The 18385-nt window shown below is 42.3% G+C and overlaps 1 protein-coding gene across 6 annotated transcripts in view; it reads left to right on the forward strand.

Annotated features, from left to right (window-relative positions):
- Positions 1-2216: 2216 nt before the first annotated feature.
- The window catches only part of robo2 (roundabout, axon guidance receptor, homolog 2 (Drosophila)), a 154019-nt gene continuing 137850 nt past the window's right edge, over positions 2217-18385 (forward strand). For 3 of the 6 annotated variants that reach the window (XM_039622653.1, XM_039622657.1, XM_039622655.1), the window contains exons 1-2: positions 2217-2980; positions 15470-15796. In XM_039622653.1, coding sequence (XP_039478587.1) covers positions 2926-2980; positions 15470-15796 — 382 coding nt within the window. In that variant the 5' untranslated portion in view covers positions 2217-2925. The remainder of the gene's footprint in view (positions 2981-15469; positions 15797-18385) is intronic. The other 3 variants (XM_039622656.1, XM_039622658.1, XM_039622654.1) reach the window with 2 other exon arrangements.

Genomic DNA, 18385 nt, shown 5'->3' on the forward strand with positions numbered 1-18385 from the left:
CCCCCCAAACTCATTTTTATGTAACATGCCTCGTCCTGAGTAAACACAGCCTCCAGTTTAATTAAAATAAATCCACTTTGAGCTGATATTTAGAAAGCCACAAAATATCACTGCTTCTGCTACAGATAAAGTGATTGAGAGTGGGGAATAAAAGGCTGGGCTTGGGGGAGAATTACACTCTACTTACTTTTCCATCAATGAAGCCATACCCTCCATTGTTTATGTTTGAAGTGGGCTTTTCTTTTTCGTAAATGACCTTTCTCCAGTTCCCTTTTTTCTCTCTCTCCTCTCTTTTATTTGCCTTCAACCCTCAGCAACACTGATGACACAATAAATTTCTGTTTGCCTCTTTGTGTGTCTGTTTGTGGCTGCACTCATCTGCTAGAATCTAGGACACTGGAGAGACACTGAGAAGACAGCATTTGCATGCAGCTCACAAACATATTAAAATATGAAGACAAATCACTGCGTCTGGCCAGCTGACAACGCTCCATGCAAGAGAGCCAGCTAGCAAACTTACAGCATGTCGCAGTTCCCTGTAAGGCCTTTACAGGGCAAGCTGCGACATGTAGCTCAACAAACAAACAGAAGAAAAAAGGGGCTGTGAGCAGTCAAAGCTATCATTAAAGGCGGTGGAAGTGTTTCCTTCTGCCACAGCCATTCGATCATGTGCCTTAGCCTGTATATTGTTTTTAGTGGGAGAGCAGGGCTTTCAAAGACATCTTGGGGGCACATATGTTGGGCTTTGTTGTATGGCTGACTTTGATGTAAATCACAAAATGAGAAATCCAAGCCTTTCAGCCCACACTTCTGCTAATGTTGCATCCATTCAGAGGAGAAACAAAGCACCAACTTGTTAGATTGTGCTTTCCATCTTTTTACACTGGTGTGCCCAGAGCTGTATTCTTTTATTTGCAAGCATGCTTATTTATTGCTTTGCTTTCTGAAAGTCGTTTGAATTACACAATATACTGACTGGGGAAATGAAATGATAATAGTTTGGTACAAATTTTGGAAAACAGTTTGTCAGCGTAATCATAACTTTTTGATGTAAAACAGTGCATTCAGCTTGTTATTTCCTAACAGAAGATTTGAGGTTTATTGTACATTGCGGTGCTGAAATAGCCCCTTAGGTGTGGCATTTATCAAATCATGTGAATTCATCTACTTGATATAACACAGCAATGCACGCAATCTCCAGGTTTTCTTATATCCGTCACACTCCTGTTGGGTCTCCATATGCTGTACCATAGCTGTATACGGCTTCATAGGGCGGTATTTAAAAAAAAGAGCATGGTAACAAGAAGGTAGCCATAGCTGACACCAGTAGGGGGAGCTCACAGTTCATAGCTCCCCCGTAATAAACCCTGTACGAAAACATGCAGAAGGCTGCTGCGCGGTAGTTCAGACCACATACACGAACCTCCCGTCTATCTCTGACCATCAGCACATCTCTGGTCCTCCTTGTTGTTTCCAATCATGATTTGGCCATGATTAAAATTGGATTGTAATAATTTTGTTCTCTGCATTCCGCGTGTGCGTCTGCATATCTCGCCCTTAAAAAGACATTTGTGTATTTATTTGTTGGTATGCAGAGCTGCTCCTCTCCGCATCTTGGGGCAGGGGCTCGGTCAATCAGTCATTGATTTCTGACAAAGATCATATTTACAATTCTGCTTCAGTATCTCAATGGATTAATATCCTCATGCAATTCAGCTTATAATTTCCCAGCAAGTGTCATTTGCCTGCGTTCAAATATGGAATATATTGATTAGCAGCTTTATCATATTATGAAATAATGAATTCCATTCATAAAATAACGTGATTCTTATGTTATCCTGTTTTCGTTTTTCCACCCTTTTACCGCTGTTGCCTGTGCGGATGTAGTTGTTGGCCCCACTAGGAAATGTGCCAGTAAATAAGATGCTTAAACTACCTTGATGTCTTCAGATAACATTGTTCTTCAACATCCAGCCCTGTGTGGTGAACAATGACTGCACTTTAGGCTGTAAACATATAAAAAGTTAAACTCCTAATGTGTAAACATTCAAATATGTGTAAAGTGGTTTTATGGCTTTATTATTCTCCCGCTTTCTCTCTCTCTGCTTGAAATGCTTATCTTGATTATCACAACTTAAGAGAGATTCGGGCTGACGTCCAAACTCAAACCACTAGGCTGCTCTCTCCGCGTCTCGCTGCTGATTTCGCGAACCGATCCTTGTTTTGTGCGAGTGCGTCGAGCTTCAGTGTGGTGAGCTGCGGGCTGTGCGCAGAGACCGTGCGCTCCTAGCGGCCGCGCTGTTGAAACCCAAAGGCAGAAAGAGAGGAGGATGTTGAACTGTAGAATGACTGTACATTTACAGCGCTGAGCACATGGGTCTTTCGGGAGCTGCTTCTCGCTGTAATGACACAACTTTCTGGAAATGCATGATAGCTGAAGTTTGGTTTGCTGCCGAGTCGTTTCTCCAACTATGGAGACGTCGCTGAAGATTTGAAAGGTGCCAGAGACGCGTCTCAAGGACCCGATAACGAGCGGAGAAGTATAGACACTATGCTGTGTTTTCCAGTGTGGACTTAAATTACCTTTCTTACAGACTCTGTTCGTTACAGCGTGTACAGTAGGTCATCTTGTCAAACAGCAGATATTGCAGATGAACTCACGGGGCAAGCAGGGATAATATCCAAAGACCGAGAGTTTGGATTCAAGGTTCGCTGTGTATTTACATCCCGCTCTGCTCCGGGTAAACTTCTACTTTAAATGGATCCTCTCTGTTTCTGGACCTTAAAACTGGCTTTTGTCAGTAAATAGGGACCATTCATAACTCCTAGAAACACGGAATTGACTTGATTGTCATTTTGGACATATTTTTTTCTGTAGTGAAATCGAGGATTTACGCGCCCGCCGTGGATGGTTAATATGCTAGTATGGGTCCGCTAGCGTTCATCCTTGTCAGTGGACTACTGTATTTTCAAGTTGATGGTAAGTTACTAAACACGTTGTTGTGTAAAACTCCTTAAATATATTATAATGTTCTGTTTTGCCCTGACTCCGCAAGTCCCTGCCGTGCAGCACCCTATAGATACAGAGTTTAAAGCCAGTTTTGTTTCTCATTTATTTTGCAATTTCTGTATTATTAATAATAATAATAATAATTTGCCATCAGTATTGGCTTTTGGGTGATAACATGAGGAGCGTGTGGAGTTTTGATTTAATTGAATTCACATCTCCTCCGTGCTTATTTTTCATTTTCTTCTCTTTTTTTCATCCATTGAAGTCGAAATGCTTGAAACCAACAAAAAGCTCCTCCCAAGAGACTAAAATCGGAGCAAAGATGAGGTTTATTTTCTTTTTATATGCAACAGATGAGGAAAAGCTGTTCAATATAATATAGAACCATAGCTCATACCATGACAGAACACTTTAAATGTGTTTTGAAACATTTCTGACTGTGACACAGGTATTAGAGAAAGCTGAATATAAATGATTTCCAGGTTCTGCCACAGCGGCTACAGGTATTTCCATTGCAGAGGTGAGAGAGACCCTTTTGGAAAAGGAAAATAAAGAACGTATCAAACATATGAGATTAGATGTGGTATAAGTGGAAGTAGTACTGTATAAATCAGACAGTAGCCTAGTTCTGCTCTGTAGATTTGAGGGTCATTGGCCTGCTTCTTATATGTGCTGTGATTGTACAATACTCAGCGTCTGCGCTCTGCACTACATGGCTTGGTTTCTATGCTTTAGGATTTCAGAGCTGTGGTTGTGCGTTGTGGTGTAAGCTGACCTAAACCAAATCTGGAACAGCGCCACAGTTTATTATTTCCATTTGTTTGATTAATGTTTAATGATGATGTGGATTACAGACAAGATTGATTCATTTCTGCAGCCAAAAGCTCCTGCCCTCTTGATCCAGTCTGCCACTGAGTGCCCAGTCAGCATCTTTATATTACATGCTTCTCAGGATTCTCTGTCCTACAAGCGAACTAGTTTAATATAGGAATTAAAACAGCTTCAGCTAGAGAGTTAATGTAATGACTCACAGCAATCATCAAAATAGGACAGCTTAGGTGACGGAAATCGTGATTGGAATGGGTCCAACCTGTGACTGGCAAAACGATAATCGGTATTAAGATGTATTACCTTCAAATTCCGTGGTCTGCTTTCATTTTAGTGCTTCTTTTGAAAAGGACACACCTTTTTTCAGTCGTCTTGCACACTGTCTGCACAGACAATCAGAGGCTCATAATCAAAGAATGAGAAAAGAATACTTCTGACGAGTCTCGTGCAGGGACATTATATTATCATACGTGAGTGATGATTCACACATATGTTTGTATTGCATTGTTTGCTCAGCTCATCCATATGTGAACCAGTTTTTTTGTTGCCCCTGAATGCAAGAGTCTGTAAGGTCCCATTTTTTCTTTTCTTTTGCCTGTCAGCCTACGCTTTTGTTCCTCACAGCTGCAAGTTTTGGTTCTGAAGCGTCTTAGTTCAGTGTCCACGTTTAGTAGTTTGCAAATCAAGTCTCCTTTCTTCTGGGAATTGAATTTTTTTTTTTTTCCCTTTGGCCTTTTTTGGTGTGTTTTACTCTGTTCAGCCACTGGTTGCTAAGCAGTAGCTGATGGCATTGCTAGCTGGACAGAGAGAGGGAGCACATCTCCCAGGGAGCAGTGGATCTTCCCAATCATTTGGCTGTCACCCTCCTCCCCCCTCTTTCTTCCTCTCCTATTCCATCCCAGCAGAACTCACCCATCACCCAGCCTTTTAAGAGGTAATCTTAGGGTCCTTGGAGAGGGAGGAGCTTCAACTAAGAGTCCACTTGGGCAGACAAAAAGGCCTGGAGTTGCATTCACTGGGCTGCATAGCCAACAAAGCCAAGACTTGTGAATGGCGTCAGTCACTGTTTAGTGTGCTGTGATTAATACTGCTAGTGTGCAGGAGAGGACTGATACTGGGAGGGAATAGGTGGAGAAAGTGGATGTGTGTTGGCTGTTGTTGGCCAGAGTTGGAAGACATTTAGTGACCCGAGACAAGTTGTGCATCTGAAAACAGTTTTACCACAGTGTGGGTTTTTTTGTATGAAACAGGCCCACTGCAGTAGGATATACTTTCTGGAATACACATGTCCGCAGCTGTTTTTGTTATCTTACAAACTGTGCTGTGCTGCTTTTGAAGCTGGTTTAGAACATGCTTTGCATAGTGGACATGCACTCCTGACCCTTTGCTATTTTGAGATCTCCTGCATGCCTGTGTCTGATGTAGGAGCTGGTGACATCACATTCATCCTGGGTGATACAACAAGAGGTGCTGAAATAAGGACCAACTTAAATATGTCAAGGAGGCTGTTTAGATGGCCGCTTGGGGATGGGGTCGTTTCTGTGGATAGTGTGTAGTTTTTGATTCACCGGCGGGGTTGGGGCTTCACTAACGCTGAGTCAAGAGAAACTCAAACCAGGAGAGCACGTGCGTGTGTGTGTGTGTGTGTTATGGAAAAGAGGAGGGGACAGAATGGGTGCAATCAAATCTAAAAACTGAGAGAAGAGTGGTTTAACAATACAATCTTTTAAAGATAAATTGCAAGGCTGATGCTTTATTACCAAAGAACACTGCAAACTAACAACTCTGTTGATGGTTATGATTAAATGAGAGAGGTTTATAGTGCTGGCCTATAATGGAAAGTAAGCCCAGATTAAAATAGTCTAGGTGAATGATGAGGCAGGCTGAGGTCACTGTGAAAGAGCCGTTGCGATTCGTGCCCCAAATGTGATTGTTCTGCTTGAGCTGGCAGTGTTTAGGCAGTGTTATTGTAATTGTGGTTCATTTGCTGGAATGGGGTTGCTGTAATGATGAACCTTCATCTGAAATGTACAGGAAAGTCCCCTCTCTACTGTCTCCCATAGTCTCATCACTGTCAAGGAAGTCGCCTTGCTCTTCGCTATGAAGCGCTACTGTTTATTCTCTGATTAACATCAAAAATGAGTTAAGACAACAAGACTGAAGCTGGTGATCATAATACAAAGAGACCGAATAGGGAACGAGGAAATGGGATGCGGTGAGCACTTGTGCAGTAAAAATCAGCTTCCTGGTCCTTTTGTGCCATTTAAGCGATAAGTGTTACTTGGCCGGTAACGTTGTCATGTCATCTCCTATGATGTTTTAACAGCCAAGTCTGGCTGCTCAGTGGATCGTGTTTCAACAGCGATCACTTCGCACATTCAAGATGTGATAGAGTAAAGTTTGAGCTCTCCATAAGTCGTTTAAATCACAAAAAAAATGCCGTGTGATCACGCAGATATAAGAGGATTCACAGCTGTTTTAAATTCTTGAAACAAAATAGGTAGTGTCTTTGCATTTTCATAGTGCAGATGTGGGAGAGAAAATGTCAGCATCAGACAATGCACATGGCTAGTTTTCCTCTAAGACCAGCAAAATGGAGGGAAGGTAATGCCACTTTTCCCTGTTTTACCTCCGCTTTATTAAGCCCCAGTCAAGCATACCCCTGACATTTACAGAGTGGAATTGCACAGAGAAAAAGACAAAATAACTGAGAGATTACAACAGGACCAAGTGTCTTTCCTCCCACAATATATATTTTCAGATCTTCCTGTGGCCTTGCTCTTCCCCTGTATCTCACGTACACACATACTGTCATTGCTCAGGTATCCCATCAGTGGCAGTGTCAATGAGGGTGGAATTCAAACAATGACGAGTTCGTTCTACACCTGTGATAGCAGCATATAGTGGGAGTGTGTTCAGGTTGGGGTGGGGGAGGAGTGATATGATGAATAGAGATGACTAAAGCAGGTAAAACAAGTGGTAAGGGCCTTCACCTGTCTCACACACCTGTACTTATAGAATACACACCTGTGCTTACCGCCTGGGCCCCAGAGCGCAGATATAAGCCTCAGTCTGTTCTGTCATCGTCTTTGTTTCGCAAACAGCAGATTAAAAGTTGTAAGGGGGCCAGCAGTAAATAAAGGTGCCGTTGTATAATCCCAGATGATTTAATGATCGGTGTTAAATACTCCCCCATCGGTTACAACCCAAATCAGGATGTGGAGGATGTGTTACTCATTTACACTGTGGAGTTGATGAGCAGTCCTATCAGGAAAAATGCAACTGTCGTAAGAGCACAGCAAAACAACATGACATAAGGACTGAGTGTAACGGAAGCCTGTGGTGATGTAAACATGGAAGGGACTGAGTGTTTGTCTTATCTGTGTTTTCATGCTGCAAGCTGTGCTGAAATGTTGTTTGGGGAAAGCATCTATTTACTCTGTGTCCCGTTGCCCTCACCCTGCCCTCTGTTTGGCTGTCTCGTGGCAACCTTCAGATAGGAGGAAGGGATGTCAAGGTTGAATGACTCATGGAAGTACATGGAACTGTATAATCCATGCTCATAGGATAAAGCCCCGCTACACAAACAAACACAGATACACAAATGCACCGTAAACTTACAGACCATACAAATCTATACTGGCAAACATAAAGTGATTGCAGGAGGATAAAGTAAGAAGAAATCATGCACAATTACAAGTTTGGGGGATGTATGTGCTTTTAGTTTTCAACATTTTAAGCCAGAAACATACTCTCTTGTTTTTCATTGTCAAGACTTTGTGTGACAGTTGTACCTGAGCTGAGTATCTCACCAGTGTTTTAAAGATGAGGTCAGGTCTGGTGATAAAAATGCATGAGCTGTCTCGCAGTGCAAGACATATGAAGATGGACAGCCAGAGTACGACACTCAAGCACACATCCATCACGCGCAGCAGTAGTCCAGCACAGCTGTAATGCCGCTCAGAGTGGTGGAGCAACTGAATAAGTGTCTTGTTCCACCGTCTTCATCTCCTGCTTGGTCTATGGATCACCTAGCCATGACAGCTATCCAGCTTTTCTTACCTGAAGCTAACTGGAGGATAAAAACCTTTAGAAATACAAAGACTCCAGACTATAGACCATCACCTCATTAGAGTAGTGTTTCAGAGCAGAGGCTATAACTTTGATGATGCACAAATGAAAAATGCACACATCTCTCTCTGTCAGTACTGCAGGAACCTGTTCTTGTTGTGTCCTTGCTGGGAAAAGAAAAAAAATGGCACCCCACTGCTTTGTAAACCAAGTCACCATGACCCGGGGCGAGTTGATTTACTGTATATAATGACTCCTGGTGAGACTGGCTTTGTGGTTGAAGTTTCAGTGTGGAACGTGGCATCAGCCAAGTGTCACAACCGTTTCGGTGAAGAGGACAAAAGCCCTAATCACATCCTTGAACATTTGAACTCTCCACTTTCACTTCCAGGATGGTGGTGATTTTTTTTCTGCATAGCTGCTCCTGGGCATTTGTCATTGAGAGGCTCTGCAACACAGAGCCAGCTCCAGAATTATGAACTGCTGTAGGAGTGTGTGGCTAAATGTGTTTTGGAAACACTATTAATAACCATCAAAGTCTTGTTTTGTGTTAGCGTGGATACATGGGCCTCAATAAACTGAATGAGTCCTCTTCCACTTACTGCTGGCACCTTTGACCCTGTATCCCAAAGCAAGACCACACTAAATGTCTCGTGGTATAAAAATTTAATAAATCTTATTCTGACTTGCTTGGCTGCACCTTAAAAAAGAAAGTATCAGAGCCGGTGCTTTGCTTTCTGAGTTTATCGGTTGGATGATGTGGTTATAGCTCTTATTTTTCATGTTTCCATCTGGAGTTAAGCGTATCTAAGGACCACTGGAGTGCTTGATATGCAGGGAGGACCAATGTGTTTTTATATTTCCTTGCCTTTTTTATAACTTGGGTAAGAAATCCTCTAAAAAACTTTTTGGGTTTGACCTCTGGCCTGTGAAATAATATATTTAATTTTGAGAAAATACTTATTTTTTGTTTGTGCGCTTACATAGGAGGCTCAGGTTGGTTATTTACCTTCTATCTACCTGATGTCTCTGTGTGACAAACATATGCTCATCCTGAAGAGGACTCAGCTGAATGAAATGCTTGTGGTTAGATAGCAGAGAGATACCGTTTCTGATTACATCACATGCCTGGTTTTGACCTTTCTGTTTAGTCTCTTTTTTTTGTTGTTTTCTCCTGAAAAACTCCACAGCTAAATTTAAGTTAAATTAAGGTTTCCATTATTTGAATAGCTTATTATTTTGAGTGCTTTATTAAAAGTGTGTCAGTATCTCCCAACCTAACTGTAGGCAGCTAAATAAGTCTATTTAGGATTAGTCAGTCCACTTACTGCACAGTGACACAGTCACCTCTCAACACCATGTGTCACCAACACCCTTCTCTACCCCCCTCCACATTTTATAAAAATCTATATTTTTTAATTTCTGTTAACACTTGGAAGTGATTTTGAGCCAGCTGTCTTTACAATTACACGCACTCTGCACACGCCGATATACCATGAAAAGATAGATCTAAACACTGCTGCTTTCTTATCTAATTTGTAGAACATTTACAGAGATTAAAATGACCAAAGAAAATTGGACTCTATTACGATAGCTTATTACTGATGATCATTGCATGACTGGAGCAAGTGAACATTACCTTAACTGTAAGGGATTCTTTGTAGTGGAATAGGAAGGGGAGACTGTGAATCATAAAATTTCACCTCTAAAATGTTTATTACTTGGCTGGAATTGAAATCGTTGAGTTTCTGAGCACACAACTTTAATATCAAGGTTACTGTCATGGTGCAAAGCAAAGGCCGACAATCAAATGCTAGAGCAGAGGCTCTTCAAAAGGATCTGCAGGAAAAAAGAGAGGTTTGAAAAAGGTGGGGTGGCGCAGTGAGCTACACGCTTCACTGGCCCAGGAATCGGAAATCATTTAATCTGCATCACGCAGTTTAGTATCCCTACCAGTGGCCTGACAGCCCCACAGAGCTAGCACTGTACTCCTTGTACTAATCAGTCCATACAAAGAGAGGAAGCAGCACGCTTGTCAACACTTTTCCCTTTACAATAAAGCAGTCTTAACTGTTTTTACATTATCCTGCTCTTCCTCCTTTAGTATCTTGTTGCAAGTCAGCGATCTCCGCTCTTTTGAGACGAGGCAAGTGCTGAAAAGTGATAACATCGCCTTTTCTGCGCATGGCTACTGATAGTAGGGCGGAGAGTAAGAATGAGGGAAAAACAAGGTTGAAACTCCTTGAAATACAAGCTATGTGAATCAGCCCTTTGCAGCAAAATCAGATATTCTGTTTCCCACAGTTATCTATTTATATATTCCATCTGCATGGGGGAGAGAGTAAATACATGGATGCAAAGTCAATTTGACCCCACCTCGACACTGCCTGAAATACACTCAGAATGGAATTCTATCTGATATTTGTTAGAGGCAAGCATGGATGCATTGAGGGGTTGAGAGCAGCTCATAGAATTACCCCTGTGTTTGCTTTCAAAGTATGGATCCTAGCAGGAGAAGAGAGGGGCAGTATGCGGAGCACTGAGGTGGAACAGACTCCATCATGTGAGCCAGTTACCTAGTTGAAACCCCTCCCTCTCTTGAAACAGAAGATGAAGCGGAGGAATCTGCTCTGCACCTGTGAACACTCTTCATTTCACTCTGTGTCTTCAGTTTGAGGATTCTGCTGTATCGAGTGGCTGGCCGGATGCGCTGGACTGGGCTGGACTCCAGCAGATACAGCAGGATGTCTCCAGTGACACCTCACTGAGATGGGCTGTTTGTCTGGTATTGGAGTATACTGGCGCTCATGCGCTGTGACGCCACTGACAGCTTGGCATAAAGAAGATGAATTTCGGGTGCAGAACGGGCTGCTTGGAAGTGTCACGGCAGGGCCAGTGCTGAGGCATGGAGGGCCAGTAACATCCGTCTTTCACCATCACCAGTTTCCCCCTGCTGCTCTATCGCATTTCCCCTTTGATGACATGACGGATATGACTCAGTCACCCTCACAGTGAGGACAGCATGTAACAGGACAGGGAGCAAGTGAAATGGACAGAGAGATATGGGGAGGTAGAGGTGGAGATGCATAGAGAGAAGGAGATCGAGTGGGAGGTTGAAGAGAAGTGGAGAGAGTTGGGAGAAGTGGGAGGCAGAGGGAGGGTATACTTCAGATTGGACAACATGGATTTAATGCATAATTCATTCACACTGAAAATTCTTTGAGGTTTTCTTTTTTTTTTTTTTTGGACAATTTTATATTCACTCAGTCCACTGGGTTTCAGCACTTTCTGCCCGAAATGCCTCTGCCTTTTCACTATCCACATTATAATATTACTGCATTCCTGGCCTGGACCTTGGTTTTTCCTGTTTGATGTTTTATGGCGCTTTGGTGACCAGAACTTTTTGCCTTGGTCTGGGGTTGCCATTGGTTACCTCTGATCAGCATGCATCTGTTGGTAGAATAATTAATATCTCTTTGGGGAGCCCTTCCTTCAGTGCTCTTCCTGTGACTGGTGTGTGTATTGATTTGGTTGGTGGGAGAATTTCTCCTGGGAGCTAATAAAAATAATTACAAAAAGATCATCAAAGGCCTGACCTTCTGTTGCACACATGAATAAATATGTGACAAAGATAACAGAAAAGATCAGTTCTAGGTGTGTGGTCAGTGGTAATGCAGGAGAATGAGTTCTAGTTAAGCAGCTTTTTATCTCAGATTTAAACGACAAATGTTACCCGTCTTATTTTGTTTAACCTATATGTTTTTCAGTTATATTTCAATGCTAATGTCACATATTGGTTGAAACACTATAGCGGGAGAAAAGCGGGTGCTCAAACACTGCACATTTCTTGGATAACAGCACAGCGAAATTGCATCCATTTCAGTGAAGCTGACATAAGTAGACGGGAAGAAAAAAGGCAGAAAAGAATCAGCTTCTGGTTCAGTAATCCCTCTCTGATTTCATTCCCTGTCTGTGTGCTTGTTTGTTTGTTCTGTGGTTCCTACTTTTCTCCAAAAGTGGATGACTGCACAGCAGTGGTGAAAAGTAATGGTGGTATTATTGCAGACAGGGGGAAACACAGCATTTTGATTGGAGCGTGTGCCCTGAGACCCAGTGAAGTGCACTCGCCTCAGCTCAGAGAGCACTTGATTGCACAGCACCAATGATCACATTAAAAGGGCAACAGAAAGCCCATTTACCGTAAAGAGAGTGGGAAAAGGGGCCCAATAGGAAGCTGAAAATTGACTTTCGCTCCTGTGAGGAGCTAGGTCTGATGGCTCAGCAGTGGGAATGTATATAAAGTTTTTTAATTTGATATTTTTGCACAGTGCACATTCAGGGACATCCCTTGTTCATGGAAGCCACATGACGGCTGTAGTAGATACGCTCGCTTAAGCTTGTGCAAATATTTTTCTTTGCACTTTTCAAAGTGAAACTGCTCACAAGGTTTAGGTGTTGAAGTTTTCCAGTATTGAGATTAATGGGTCATTTTCAAACCATATTCCACAGCATATGGATGTGCTTTTAACCTCTACACCTGACTCAGGAAGGACACTGACCAGTCACGTCTGGCCTTCTGTGCACCCAGCTCAGCTTTTTTTGGCAGTGAAAGGACAATTGTAGAGGCATCTGCTGTGTTCATTTCCACAGGAAAGAGGAGACCAGATGGAGACTCAAGGTTTAAGTGATTAGAAAGCAGTAGATTGGAATACAAATTGGATTCAAAGAAATTAGACTGATAGAAATCGAATGGAGTCACTGCAGTTTAGTCATGTCCATTGGCCTTAGTGGAAAGCCACTGCACGATTTGTGGATTATTGGGGAAGCAGATGCTCCAATGAGATAAGAATAAATGTGCGTTTGACACTGGATCTGAGGGAGAAGGGGGCCTACATGTCTGTCCTTTATCTTGCCCTCCATTTATCAATGTCACAGTGTTAATTACTGCTTAATCTATTAAGTCACTTATTGCCAGAATACAAACTTGCTCTTTGCCCTCTCTGTGACAGGAAAATTGGCTGCTGGCTAGGTTATTGTTCCCTACTTTTGGTGAAAAAGATAGCAAGCAAAATACATTAGATTTTTGTTCCAAACACCAGCTATACCTCTTCAGTTTTCCACATAATACCAATGAAATTAGATCATGGACTCTGGGGACAGAATATTACCTACCCCTCTACTACAGATCCGTGTCTGTGGCACCAGTTAGTGCAAGACACCAGGCCTGATCACTAATCAATGACAGGGAAATGGAGGGAATTAGCCCAAATTAGGAAGAAGAGAGAACAGACTGCCTCCTGGTCAGGGGTCAATATGTCCCTATCTGATCCCTGATTCCTGACATTTTGTGGACTAGTGCACATTTCCAGACTAAATCTGTATGTTTTGTGTGTGTTTGTGTGTACATATGCACACTTGGTCTTTGAAGTGGATTTTATGCTGACCAGCAGGTTTCTGCTGGCTCGTGTCCCTTTGCCTGTAGACTCATGAGGAGAAAAGACCTCGGTACAGCTTGTCCTGGTTTCCCCCGGGAGGTTGAAGTGTAACGGGTGGTGGGATGTGCAAAACCCAGCCAAACAAAGAGCTGGAACCACCACTGTTATGCTTGCATCCTGTGTTCAAATTACCCCTTACATAAGCACAAAGGCCTATGTGGTATACTGCACTTCTGTGCAGCAGGCATCATTCTATTACCCCACTGTACTGCCCCCAGGGAAGGTCACAATCATCAACTCGGCTCAATCACATGCACACCTGCAACAGCTCATTTTAAGACAAAGAGCTGAGCTCTCAACTTAAGGCAACACTGAGTGGTTAACATTTAGCTGTCAACTGAAGCAGAGTTATTGATGAGGTATTGAATGGTTCAAAAGAAAAAAGGGTTGTTGGAAAACTGTGCCTCATTCCCCATTCCCTTTGCTGTGTCTTTGATTGCTGGATCAGACTGTTTGATTGTTGCATGGTTCCCATGGCTTCCTTGATGTAAGAGTGTGTGCGTGCATTTGTGTGGCCTACAGTCTCTTATCACCATGGGTAAGACCTGGTCACAGACACACTGCACACTCTGACTTGGGGAGCATTATCTTAACTGCCAGGCTCCAAAAGCTTACCCACTGTAAGCTCTAATGAAAAGGAGTGGGCCAAGGTTTTCAACCACAGGGGATTAGAATTTGACATTAGTCTGGACCCCAACATTCATATTCACATCACATGCCTGCTTTTTGCATAGTGAACTCCCACTTTTCCTGACTTTTGCTAAAAACCAAATATAGAGGGCAGATAAACAGTATAATGTGGGTCTATGTGTGTAATTCTAATGTAAGCTAACTGTATGCCTTCATTCACTGTTTACCCATAGGTTCCATTACTCTCAAGCCCTTGCATGGGCTGAGAAGAGCAGATAGAATTTTTTTTTTTTGACAAACCTGTTATGGTTATTAAAAGCTTTAATAGGCTTTTATTACAAGCTTCTATCCCAAGTCAGATATATAAAGGCCCTTACCACTGCCATCTGGGTCCAGGCAGCAAGAAAAATAGCATAAACAGAGCTGCTTTTGTCACCTGGTTTTTGATCAATGTGAATCAAATTTTGGGGGTTTAAATATGGATACATGTAGCAGGATTAGCTGTTTTGGGTGGTTTTTTTGTATATACCTATTGCTGTTGAGTTGAATTGTAGCTTGATGGTTTTAGATGTCGCTTAGTGAGTAGTAACTGCATTTGTAAATTATGTATAGGCTGCCAAAGTAACTCAGCAGAACACAGTGGATTGTAGTGGATAGTGGATCATTACACAGAAAGTAGTAGTTTTGTTGTCCTTCTTTTCCATTATATAATAACTTGAGTTTACTTTTTATTTGAAAAAGTGGATTATCAGAGTTTTTTCCCTAGTGGTTACTATTTGTTTGTTTTTTATGGGATACTTAACATTGAATTATATATGTCCATCAATTTTCTTAATCGCTTTTCCAATCCAAGGTCACATGGGCACTGGAGCTTATCCCAGCTGTCAGGGGCAAGAGGCAGAATACATTCTTGACAGGTCGCCAGTCAATATAAATGGCCAGAACATGGAAGCAGACAATCATTCATGAGACATTAACACTTACAGACAAAATCCCCAGTTAACCCAGTATGCATTTCTTTTGACTGTGGGAGGTAAAAGGCGGTAGGTACCCAGTGGGCACTGGGTAAAAACCCCACACATAAAGGTCACAGCTGACCAGTGGGTTCATCCAGGACCCTTTTGCTGAGAAACAACACTGTTTATATGTGCTTTCACTGTGCCACCTGTTTAATATGTTTTTCTTCTTTAAGAGTAAAAGTTGTCAATCGATACCTTGGAGACCACTTCAGAGCCACACCACATAGCTCTTGCTCTGCGCAGAGGTCGGTCTTCCCGACCCAGACAACTTATTTATTTTGTTGCTATGAGTGTGTTTATTAATTAAAACCCCATCTTCCCACAATTTTTCTATTGTTTGTTATGAAAGAGGTTCTTGACTTTATAAAGCTTATATAATAACATCACTGAACATAAAACATCCTTTTTTTCTTCAGGATCCCGTCTGCGCCAGGAGGACTCCCCACCCCGGATTGTGGAGCATCCCTCTGACCTGATCGTATCCAAAGGGGAGCCCGCCACTCTCAACTGTAAAGCAGAGGGGCGGCCAACCCCGACAGTGGAGTGGTACAAGGATGGAGAGCGGGTGGAAACAGACAAAGATGACCCACGTTCCCACCGTATGCTGCTGCCCACCGGCTCGCTTTTCTTCCTTCGCATCGTTCATGGACGACGGAGCAAACCAGATGAGGGAGCCTATGTCTGCGTGGCCCGGAACTACCTGGGAGAAGCTGTGAGCCGCAATGCATCTTTGGAAGTAGCATGTAAGTCAAGAGTCTCTCTCCTTTTGCTTCACTTCTCCTCCTTGCTGGAGTTCAAAATGATTCTGCTCACATTATGTAATTTATAAGGACAGATAAAGAGAAATCCTGATCTCACTGCTTACTGATGGAAAGACTGGATTTGCATTCAGCACATTCAGAATACATTTTCGATCTAATCAAGCACTGAAGCATTGTCTCTACTGTAGGTACTTAAAGTAAACAAGTCAACAATTTCTGGCACTATTTTTAGTTAATTTCATTTCTGTTTTCTCCATTTACAAACAATACTAATTTCCTGCTGGTCTAAAACAGCCACTTAAACCCTATTACGACCTCACAGTGTGGAATATTGGTCAGAGTTTTGGATAATGAGTTTTTTCTTCCATGCACTTGATAAATTTGATCCAACCCCAAGGGATATATATTGATGTTGTGTGTATGGGTTGGAGTATGTACGTAAAGCTGCTGGGAGGCTTTATGATGGGAACATGATGGCATGGCTGACATGGCTCTCTCGCAGGTGAGTGGGGGTCGAATGACAAGCACAGCTTGTGATGGACATTTAGCACAGGCCTTCTGAAGTCTGTTGGTAAATGGTGACAGGCATAACCTGAGCTGTGGATCGAATTACCTTTGAAGATGAGCCTACCCCCCAGCAGTCTCAGGATGGGCTTCCTATACAGCCACTCCCAGGCACCTCAAAATGCCCATAAGGTGGAGTGGAAAGTCCCTATGTCCTTATGTTGTGGAAAAGGAGAATTCTTATCATGACAGTGACAAACTTTAGACAGTCTCTCAAAATGTTGAGCTGGACTCCTTAGACAACATAAAACAAGCAAAAATTGGAAATCAAATGTTTTAGATTTTTAGACAAAAGAGAGCAGGAACAACATCCTCTGCTTGTAATTGTATTTCTGAGGTGATGACAGTAAAATTCATAGTTAGTTTTTGATCCTTAGGAAATGGGTTGGAGGGGGTTGGTCTCTGCTTCTGATCCACTGCCCTGCCTTCCCGAGGGCCTTCCAGTGGCCCCCAGGTGCTAACTGTGTGACAGCAGCTTGATCTATCGATTGCTGTAAGAGGCCTCTCCCACTCTAAATGAAAATTCATGAAAAATTGATGAACCCTCTCGATTATTTTATTTTTTCCTTCTAACACGGTTTCTTAGCCTTTCTTCTTCAGTATTCTCTCTCTTTCTCATAGTCTCGCTCTCTCTCTTTCTCATGTAATATGGACTGAGGAGCAGAGGGGGTTGAATAGAGGCATTGACTACTTGAATGGCTTAAAGGTGAAGGGTGAGGGGTCACTAGGGCAGGAGGGAAGAGCAGAGCTAGGTGAAGAAATATGTATAACCCACATCTGATGGGTATTAACATTGATGCCAGGTTTGAGAGTGAGGTTCAGCATAGAGGCTACAAACAAGTGTACAGAACTGGACATGTTTGTATAGCTCTATATACTGTACAAGGTATAACAAAAGAATGGTGTAAAGTAATCTATACAACACTACTGGCTAAAAAAAATAAATACACTGAATTTTTCACTCAGTACTTTGAGGTCTTTACTTTTTAAATTACAGTGAAGACTTCTAATTGGAGTTTGGTTTATTTTACCTCTGCTGTAAAACACTTAACAAGGACCAACTTTGAAAATGTGAAATAAGCTGAACACACTTCATTATAATGACAGCATACTGGGCTGAGCCTGTATGAGGCATAGCAGTTTGAGAATGACAGCAATGGTGGCCTGACAAAGATGGAGTGTGGGTGCAGGAAAAGGCTCTGTTCGACAGTCATTTACTGTGTTACTTGATTACAGTGTGATGGTGCACAAATGTGACTTTTTGTTAAAGTAGGGTAATTTTGATATGAATTATTTTAATAGTAGGAGATCAAAGCCCTCAGAGGCATGTTGAAGAAAATGGAAAAGGTGAGGAGAAGGAAAAAGATGTTTAAATATTCAGGTAGTGTGTTATATGGAGACATGAATTATTTGTTTCAATTCTAATGATACTGTAGGTAATCCTGAGCATCTTGAGGGAGAATTTCCTGAAGCTGATTGGCAGCATTTCTTTCTGAGCTAATCAAGTTTCTGGCTTAAGGGTATCAAAATGGTCAGAAACAGTGCAGAGCTCCAGAGTCATTTGCTATAGTAGTTTTGTCATGGTTAGAGTGCACTATCTTTTTCCATCTTTTAAATATAGACTATTTTTGGTCTTTTAAATGTGATTAGATGACCAAATAATTATGTTCCTTTTCAGTAAACTTTAGGTATTTGTTGACATCTACAAAGTGATGATTAGAAATTTGACCTCCGTGATTAAAAAAAAATGTACCCATTTTGCAGCGTATTTCCTCTGTTTCATTTTTACTGAGATAAGGGTATCATAGAGCCTAAAGAAGAGGGAGGGGCACTTTGCGGCACGCTCCATGCCTGGTCTGTTTTGGGCCCTGGGCTTTCTCAGTTTTCTTTCACAGCCAGGTCTTCAGGGGGCTGCGGGGGCAGAAGGGGGGGCGATGTGCTAAATCCCTCTGCATTCGCTTTACAGCAGTGATTAGCTTTATCAGGTCCTGACATCCGTCCAGTGAT

The sequence above is a fragment of the Oreochromis aureus genome, linkage group 14 (genome assembly GCF_013358895.1).
Source record: "Oreochromis aureus strain Israel breed Guangdong linkage group 14, ZZ_aureus, whole genome shotgun sequence".
Lineage (NCBI taxonomy): Eukaryota > Metazoa > Chordata > Actinopteri > Cichliformes > Cichlidae > Oreochromis > Oreochromis aureus.